The 9,653-nt window shown below is 29.5% G+C and overlaps 1 protein-coding gene and 1 long non-coding RNA gene across 3 annotated transcripts in view; one reads left to right on the top strand and one right to left on the bottom strand.

The window, feature by feature from the left end:
- The window catches only part of LOC112529489, a 23,825-nt gene extending 17,725 nt beyond the window's left edge, over positions 1-6,100 (bottom strand). Inside the window, exons 1-2 of one of the 2 annotated variants that reach the window (XM_025140796.1) lie at positions 5,999-6,100; positions 5,235-5,900 (exon numbers count right to left, since the gene is read on the bottom strand). In XM_025140796.1, the coding sequence (XP_024996564.1) occupies positions 5,380-5,900; positions 5,999-6,092 (615 nt within the window). In that variant the 5' untranslated portion in view covers positions 6,093-6,100 and the 3' untranslated portion in view covers positions 5,235-5,379. Of the gene's footprint in view, positions 1-5,234; positions 5,901-5,998 lie in introns of those variants that run through there. The other variant, XM_025140795.1, reaches the window with a different exon arrangement.
- On the top strand, positions 1,001-1,825 carry LOC112529490. The gene is made up of 2 exons (XR_003070933.1): positions 1,001-1,072; positions 1,241-1,825. It is a non-coding gene; the product is annotated as an uncharacterized LOC112529490 (long non-coding RNA).
- Positions 6,101-9,653: the final 3,553 nt, after the last annotated feature.

A 9,653-nucleotide genomic window follows, 5' to 3' on the forward strand; every position in this document is an offset into this window, starting at 1 on the left:
AGATTTTTTATATTTAAAATAAGATGTTTATCCTGTATTTGATTGTGTTTATCTGCAGTTAGTTACACGAATTCAGATATGGGATGAAATCGGATAGAGATGAACGAGTTTAAGAGTTTTTAAGAGTTTAAGAGTTTAAGAGTTTTTAAGAGTTTTAGCCAAATGCTTTATAATATAGTATAGATAATGTTAGATTATATATAATATATATTCGATCATTTGTTAACGTACTTTTAAATAGATAATTAAAGAAAAGAATAAAATGACCACAATAACCCTAATTTAATAGAATTTTTTAACAACAGTTAACGAGAGGGACCAAAACCAAACATTATTATATACCACCAAGGTTTTCTTGCAAAAAAAAAAATTTATAAGGACCCAATCCAAAAAACCAATAAACCATAGAAACAAATTGCAATTTTCTCTTATTTTTAATAATATTTTGTAAGAAAATCATTGTTTAAGAAAATATCAAAATAAGACTCTGGGTCAACATGTAGTACAAGTTTGAAGTCGGTCAGGGTCAATGAACAAATATTATTTAGATAAATTACGTTCTTAGTCCCTACAATTAGTTGAAATCTACAATTTTTGTCCTTGTCATTTTGAAATTAAGATTTTCTTCCGCATTGATTTATAATTCATTACTATTTTTATTTTTACATTTAAAAATAATGTTTAATTTCAAAGATGAAAATAGAAATAAATTTCAAACTATAATAACAAAAATTGTAATTTTAAAACTTGAGAGATAAAATCAACAATTTTTAACAAACCACAACAACAAACATAATTTATGATCAAAATGTAAACAGATCAAATAATAAAATAAAGCAAATTAATAGTTTAATACACCATTTTGATCAAGTGGCAAACCCACTTTCATTTCTTTGTCCACATATATATATATATATATATGTATGTATATATATGTAGGTAGATGCATGTATGTAGGTATCAAAACTAACACTTGAATTGATTAAAATGAAATATGAGAAGGTCTCAAAATCCCAGCTGAGGGCAGGAGACCATTTAGTTGCTCGTTGCTCGACATCAAAGGGTGACAGTGGTCAGTTCTTCTATCAGATTAATACTACACTACACACAACTCTCTCTCTCTCTCTCTCTCTCCACATATATATATATATATATATATATATTCTTTCATTTGGTATATATAATTATTAAAACACACACACACACATATATATATATATGTATATATATTTATATGCAGGCATCTTCATCGGGGGAGACAAAGTTATTCATGTTGTGGAACGAAAAAAGGGTGGCGGGTGTTTTAGTGCTCGTTGGTGTGCACCTTTTATGAGCTCAACTAGCGGTGGTGGTGGTGGTGGTGGTGGCGGCGACAGTGGAAAGAAGAAAAAGACACATTGCTCGAAATCTTATTGTGGAGAGGAGAAAGTGGCGAGAAGTGGAGTGAGGTTGTGTTGCGTAGATTGCTTTATCAAGGAAGAAGACTTTCTAGACCGACTCACATATAAATCGGATGCTGCAGCACAAGTGGTAGAAAGAGCTACGTATCTGTATGAAAATGGGTGTTCTGAGCATAAAGGAACGATCGTTGGTACCAATCACGGTTTCGTAAAATACTGCAAGACTGGTTATGCAGCTCGGATAGTGCGACCGTAAAAAAGAACCGAAAAGCTGCCAGGAAAATGGGTAAATAACTAAAAAACTCATTTGCAGGGTGGAGGTGTATGTGTTATCGATTGATCAAACAACTCTCTTTTTTAATATATTTATTACTGTTGTCCTTGTTGTTTGTAATAATAAAGAGTAATATAGTCATTTTATATTCAGTCCTATGAAGTTTCACTTTTTTTGGTGAAACAAAAAATATCAACTTTTATTCCATGAAATTTGAAAATAATCTCATCTTTTGTCCTATGTATTTTTTGTCCATGGCATGCCAAACATGGACTATTATTTTTGTTCCGTTCCATCCCATGTAGTCTGCATACCAAACACACCCTAAAAAGAAATTTTCTCTATCACATAATCAAGGGTAGAATGGGAAAATGTATACTTATTTTTTTTTAAAGTGAACAATTGTTTTGGAACAAAATAAAATAGAAATACAAACACTTATTTTTTTGGGATTGAGGAAATATTAGATATAGTATTCACAAAGAATTAGATTTAGTATCTTTTGGATTTACAAAGAGTATTTTGACTTTTCTTCTTATATACATTTTCTTTGGCTTGTCTGTTACCTTCTTAGATAAAAAAGCATGAAAAGCTGAAACTGTTTGACCAAACAGTTACGTTTACGTTCGATGTTGTGATTTTCTTCGCATATGATTATTTGATACAACATAAAAAAAGAAATTTAGAAATATGTAAGATTTAAAAGTCGACCATTTTGGATTTGATTTAAAATATCTCACATAAATGAGAAAAAAAAATATGTTATTCCTATTAGAGACAAATATAGGGATGTGAGCAATATTCTCCGACAGGACGATGACAGAAATTGGAATAGGGGACAAGGATGCCATTCACATACAAAATTATCATTCGTCACATTGATATGATGAAATACTACATCAGTATCTTTATACATAAAATATGATATCGTTAAAACTGCAATAAATTACATTTTTTTTTGCAATTTTGGTAACAAATTTTGACTCTCATTACAAAAATTTATGGATCCGCCACTAATTGAGATTGATTGACTTGTTTACTAGCTCGAGTTCAAATCCTAGGCTAGTAGCAAATTTTTTTAATTTTTATGTTTTAGTTATATGATTTATTAATATATCTACATGTCCAGCTGGAAAAAAGTGTAGGTTTGCACGGTTTGCTTGACTTGGAACCTTTGATCGAGCTTTCAGACGTACTGAGTCGAATATTGGTGCCAGATAAAAGCATTTAATTATTTGAAGTTGTAATAGTTATTTCTTGATAATATTTTTTTATAATCAACTTGTTTTATAGATTATTTGATTCCTAAACAAAACAGTGTTATCTAGAAGAAAAAAACTAATTAATGAACGACTTAGAGTCATAAATAATCTAATCAAATATCCTTTTTAAATCCGCTTCCAACCCCTGTCCCTGAAGATTTTCTTTTTTTCGTTACAATCAAGAACGTGAACGTGAACGTCATAGGATGTGAACGTCATAGGATATGACGTCATAACGAATCTTGATGTATTTAGAGTAGTTCATTTCATTTAATTGTTTTTGGAGTTATGTTCATATGATCCGTAACATTCATATGATTTGTAACTCAAACTTCTTTGATTATAATAATAGGTATTTTTTTTAAATTCTAAATCCCAAAAAATAACTTAAAAGTAAAATAATATCATAAAAAATTACAATATTATAATAAACAAAAGTAATATTTGTTGTATCTAGTATTTTAATTAAAACACGTTATTGTTACAAAATATATTAAAATAAGACCCAAGTCAACTTGTAATACAAATTTGAGTCAGCTAAGGTCATAGTTTTATACACCAAGTGTCAAACCCACTTTCATTCTTCTTCCTCCCTAGATATTATATAGAGAAAGAGAGTTTGTTTCAAATACAATTTATCGCATTTGTATAATTAATGCAATCTAATAAATTGAAATATTTATGAAAATGATAAGAGTTCATTTATTATGATTTAAATATTTATGGAATATGAATACGGTTTATTAATTATGATTAATACTTTATATCATGAAAATAATCAAAACTTCTATAAATTACATATTCATCAAATTAAATGGACGGTTGAGATTGAGTTGTATTGGTTGTACAAATGTAAGAGGTTGTATAATAACCCACCTCTCTCTCTCTCTCTCTCTCTCTATATATATATATATATGCCTAATAAATAAGTAACTTTGAGGACACGTGTCATGTTTTTGTGCGACGGTTATTAACTTTTCCCGCCTAAATATGTATCTAGACACAATTTTCACTTACGGTTCAAATAGGTCTATTTAAGTGACATTTGTTCCTCTGCACGTTTATTTTCCTGTTTTCATGGTTTAACTGATTTCTCAGACTAATTAGAAATTTTTGATATGTTTTCTATAGTTTCTAAATCTGGAGGCTTCTTTCCCAGACTTAGAAGTCTGAACGCTGAACATGTATGTAGACACAACTTACATTACTGGTTCAAATGAGCCTATTTAATTGATATTTGTCTCTGTAAACATAACTGATTTCCGTATGAAAAGGGATTTCTTTTCAAATACTTAAATAAGCAAAATTCTGGATTTCCATTCCTCAGACTTATAAGTTTGAACTCATTTTGTATCACAATTTTAATAAATTATATTTGTAACATAAATTTCAATACAAAAAGTTGATAAATATTATTGAAATTTCATTAAAAGTTAATATTACACTAAAAAATGGTTTTATAGGACACTTAAAATTTTTTAAGTGTTTTAATAAAATGTCTTATAGGACTTAAGTTTATAGGAACAAAATAAAAAACGTCGTATGTAAATGATTTAAAATAGGTTTGCATGACGATTTTAAGCGTTTTTTAACATGCTTTAAAAATAAAGTGTCGTATTACTATTTTATACAACACTATTTGAAAAAAATGTTCTATCAACACAAATATCCTATAAAAAGATGGGTTTATATGACATTTATCAAACGTATCATATAGAATAGCTAATATGAGACTTTATTTTTAAAACGTTCTATAAACCTATTGTAACACTTTATATATATGATACTTTATAGTTTGTTCCTATAAACTAAGTTTTATAAAATATTTTATTATAATGCTTAAACATCTTTGGTGTCTTTTAACGCCAATTTATCATAGTGTTATTGAAACTTAAAAAACTGACTGATCAAAGTAAATAAATAATTGATCAATCAGTAAATAAAAAGATGAAATAGGAGAATTAAAGACCTTTCAATTATTTAGTTTTCTTGATTAATTAATGTTGTTGCTACAAAATAAATAGGTTTCATTGACCGATTTTTTCGTCGGTAATATCGACAGATTTGTGGAGGATCACCAGTGAATTGACTATCACCGACGGTAATCCGCCTATAATCAAAATCACCGGCTGCACTTTCTCCGGCGATGAGATCTGCCGTCGGAGATGGTTTTTTTCTGATTGCTTTTTTGGTCAAGGAAGCATCTTTGTTTTGTAGTTCAATGAATTATATAAAGTTTTTGACATTGGAATCATATTAAGTTCATGAACTAACTACACACATAATAACAATAATACATTAAAAATATGAAAGTTTGCTTGATTGATGGAGCTTGATTGATTTCATGAATACATGCATCCCGACCTCACAAATGGTTGAATATTTCCGAGATGGGTTTTTATTCATTGTGAATACAAACGACTCTTGTCCTTACTTTACGACATCAGGATCTCTTCTTCCTTCTGTTTAATACGAATTGTGGAACATTAGCTGGTGCAAAGCTTCGCAGATTGTTATTGGAACCCCGGCTGTTTATACTTCGAAAGTTGGGCAGACCTAGAACATCAATTGGAGCGGTCTTGCAATAAATTGCAAAATCTTTATTGTTATTAATTCCCTTCCGTTTATACTTGGAACGCCAATTTTCATATAGATAAGTAGCTCTATTTATCACTTCTTCTGGGGGATCAGATTCATATGTGAATTGATATAGAAAGCTTTGTTCATTGATATAGCAATCTACGCAAGACAACCTCACTCTACTTCCGGCTACTTTCTCCTGTCCACAATAAGATATCGAGCAACGTTTCTTTCGCTCCTTTCCATGGCCATCGCCACCACCACCACTGTTGCCGCCGCTAGTTGAGCTCATAAAAGGTGTGCACCAGTGACCAAGACAACCCCAACCACCCGTCTTAATTGGGTTCACATAATGAATGATTTTGTCTTCCCCGATGAAGATACCTGCATATAAATATATTCACAAATGAATATTTAGTAATTACTATATATAGAGAGAGAGAGAGCGAAACTTGAGTATAGTAGTTGATCGAAGAACTAACCAGCGTCACCCATTGTTTGCATATCCGGACAAACATATAGATGGTCTCCTAACTTAAGCTCTGATCTATCAACTAGCTGACTTTTGACATCCATCAATCAAAGTGTTGGTTGTGATACCTCCATACCTGTGTTTATATATATATATATATATATATACATACACACACACCATTTCCTCAAATTGCTTTATAATATAAAAAACAATCAATTTGCTTGATTTTTTTTAAGCTTTAACCTTTTGTTTTGGTCTTAAAGTGTGTTTTTAATTAGTCTCTTTCGTTTGTTAAGAATTGCGAATTCCGTTTGATGCTTTCGAAGTTGTTGTTTTCATCCCTATGATTTGTAATTTGTTTTTGTTTTTGTTCCTATAATTTGCAATTCATACTTGTTGTCGTCATCATACTAACTTCGTCAGTGGTTTATTATCGATAAGTATGAGTAACGAAAACAACAATCAGTTGTAAACTATAAACAAAAACAACAATAATTTATACATCACAAGAATAAAAACCACAATTTAAAAAAACATAAAAAATAGCAATTTTCAATAAGAATAAAAACATAGTTTACTCTAATTAATTATATTTGTTGAATGACTTTGACCAAGTCAAACCTCATTGCATCTTTATTGACCCAAAGTCTTATTTTTATATATTATCAAACTATGATGTGTTATTTTGATATATTTGAACCAAAAGTTGATTATAGTAACTTCAATCGGTCTCTTATAGAATATGAAGGACACTGATGTGGGGGGTATTTTTTATCTCGTTCAACGACTGAGGCTAATGGGGGTCAAGGATCTAACCCATGACATGTAGTATATTTAGATAAGTCATCTCATCTCTTTGTCAACTGAATTACATGCCACAGATCTTATTTTGATATATTATAAACCATTAATATTCTATAGTAATGTTACAGGTAAGAAATAATACATTTTTCTACTATAATACATTGCTATTTCATTTCTTTTTATTATACCTCAAGCTATTTTGTATTAGGTCACTGTATTTTCTATCAAAGTCATTGTATTTTCTATCAAGACGTTGTCATTATTTATTATATATTAAAATCAAATATGTTTATAGAAAATCATCATTTACTCAGATATGTTTCATGACTTAGTTTGTAATGCCAACACTAAACAACTGGGACGTCATTTTAGAAAACTATCAATAATCATATTCGTCTAATTTAATCAAGTTAGACCCACAAAGGATTTTCTCCTTCTAGCCGCTATATCTCGCAGACCCCTCCGTCCTCCGGTCTCTTATACTTAAAAGTAGGAGTTAGTTCATGGATGGAAATAACAATAAATTGCAAATTATAAACAACAAGGATGAAAATCAAAATTATTAATAAACCATAGTGACGAAAATGCTAATTTGCTTAAGAAAAAGTACAAACGGGTTGAAGACTTGAAGTTGCACCAAGCCAAAGAAACCCGAACCAAAGGTTCATGCCTGACAGGTTGTTCAATTGTGTTTGTGGCTTCGTGCAATCACTCAATCGTTCATAGGTTTGTGCAATTGGTTACAAAATGAGGTGAGCTAACTGTAAATGATTCTTACACAACTATATATTTTGTATGTCTCCTTTTTTACTGCAAAAATTGTTGTTTAATGTGTCTGCTTTCTTTGAGAAGGTGGCATCCTTCTTGTTGTTATGTTAGGCTACTAGCAATTTTTTAAATTTTTATATACATGGCAGGCTGGAAAAGGTGTATGTTCATTCATACGCTTTGCTTGACTTGGCATCTTTAATGGAGCTTTCGGACGTGAAACATTTATTTAAAGTTGTAATAATAATTATTATTATTATTATTTTTAGTGTAAATTGCAATTGTAGTCCCTATGGTTTGTTATTTTTTTTGGATTGGATTCCTACAAAACCTCTATTGTAAGAAAACTCTCGTGGTATACAAAAATGCTTGATTTTTGTCTCCTCTCCCACTAACGGTTAAAATAAACCGTTCAGACAAGGGTATTGTAATCTTTTTCTTGTTTTTCTTTTAGAAAATGAAATTAATTAATATAATATATTTAATATTTATTATATAATAATTATATATACAGAGACAAACCATAGACGATATACCTTCTCTTCATGGGACCCAACCCTAAACCCTTAAATCTAAACCCCAAACCTTTAAATCTTGCTTGTTTTTTCATAACCTGATAATCAAAGCAATATAATTTTGTGGGGATTGAAAAGTTCAACTTTTGGCCTCAAAAGATTTGAGGTTTTTGGTGTTACAAATTCACAAAACATGACGACATTTCATGGTTGGAATGAAGAGGATTTGTTGGGGTTGATGGAGATAATGAAAGCCCGTAGAGTGTATGTATGTAAAATATATATAACGTTATAATATATGTAATATATTTCATTATTTGTTAATTTTAAATAGATAATTAAAAAAAAGAGTATAATGACCACAATAACCCTAATTTAACATGATTTTTTAACAACCGTTAAAAAATCAAACTTTATTACATGCCATAAAGGTTTTCTTGCAAAAAAAAAATTATAGGGACCCAATCCAAAAAAAAAAGAAACCATAGAAATCAAAATTGCAATTTAGGGCCTGTTTGTTTTTTAAAATTTGCCTCTTAATTTCTTCTTATGTCTGAATCGGTCAGACATATAGACTTTCAGATCGTTTGTTTTTTTCCCCAAATTAAGAGCTGAATTCATAAGGTTTCCTCTGAATTTTTAAGTGGTAACCCTAGCTCTTAATACCTCTGATTTGTTTATCCGCCTCCTTACGTTGCTCTCATCCGCCTCCTTTACGTCGCTCTCATCCACTCTCGTCCCATTCATCGATTGGAGCTGGTGTTCTTCATACATCGCAGATTCAAGCTGGTGTTCTGGTAATCTTCTCGATTTCTCTTTGGTTTCAGATTTCAGATTTCAGACGTAAAAACAAACAGTCTGACTGATTCAGATTTCAGACTTCAGCACCACCTCTTAAAATTCAGAAGTGAATTCAGACTTCAGACTTCAGCACCTTTTAAAAAAACAAACGCCACCTTACTCTTATTTTTAATAACATTTTTTATAATCAACTTGGTTCATAGATTATTTTATTCCTAAAAGAAGCAATTTGAAGAAAAAAATAATTAATAAACAACTTAGAGTCATAATAATCTAATCAAATTCTTTTTTTTTTTCTCTTATAATTTAGAACGTCATAAGATATGATATAATATGATAACATATCTTCGATGAATTTATAATTTGGAATATAATTTGTCATATTTATATAATTTGTTTGGTACTATAATTTTTTAAACTCATTGTCCTAAAAATACATGTTATAAAAAATTACAATCTATTTATAATAAATTAACAAAAGTAATCTTTCTTATAATAACTAGAAGAGTATTCGCACAATGTAGAAAAACACATCTTGATTTTAATTTTCTATTTTATTATTTGTCTTTGTCGATGTTATAATAAGATTTTATGTGTTTCTAAGAAAACATTAATGATTTTATTTTTAAATAAAATCTAAATTTGAAGATATCATAAAAATTTGAAGAAAAATATATTAATGTTAATATCAAATCAACTATTTAAAAGTTTTCATTTTTTATGTAATTTCTTTAATTTATTTTTTTATTATAATTTAAATTAAGTTTAATAATA

This window comes from Cynara cardunculus (genome assembly GCF_001531365.2).
Source record: "Cynara cardunculus var. scolymus isolate 2C chromosome LG 16, CcrdV1, whole genome shotgun sequence".
In the NCBI taxonomy this organism is placed as follows: Eukaryota; Viridiplantae; Streptophyta; class Magnoliopsida; order Asterales; family Asteraceae; genus Cynara; species Cynara cardunculus.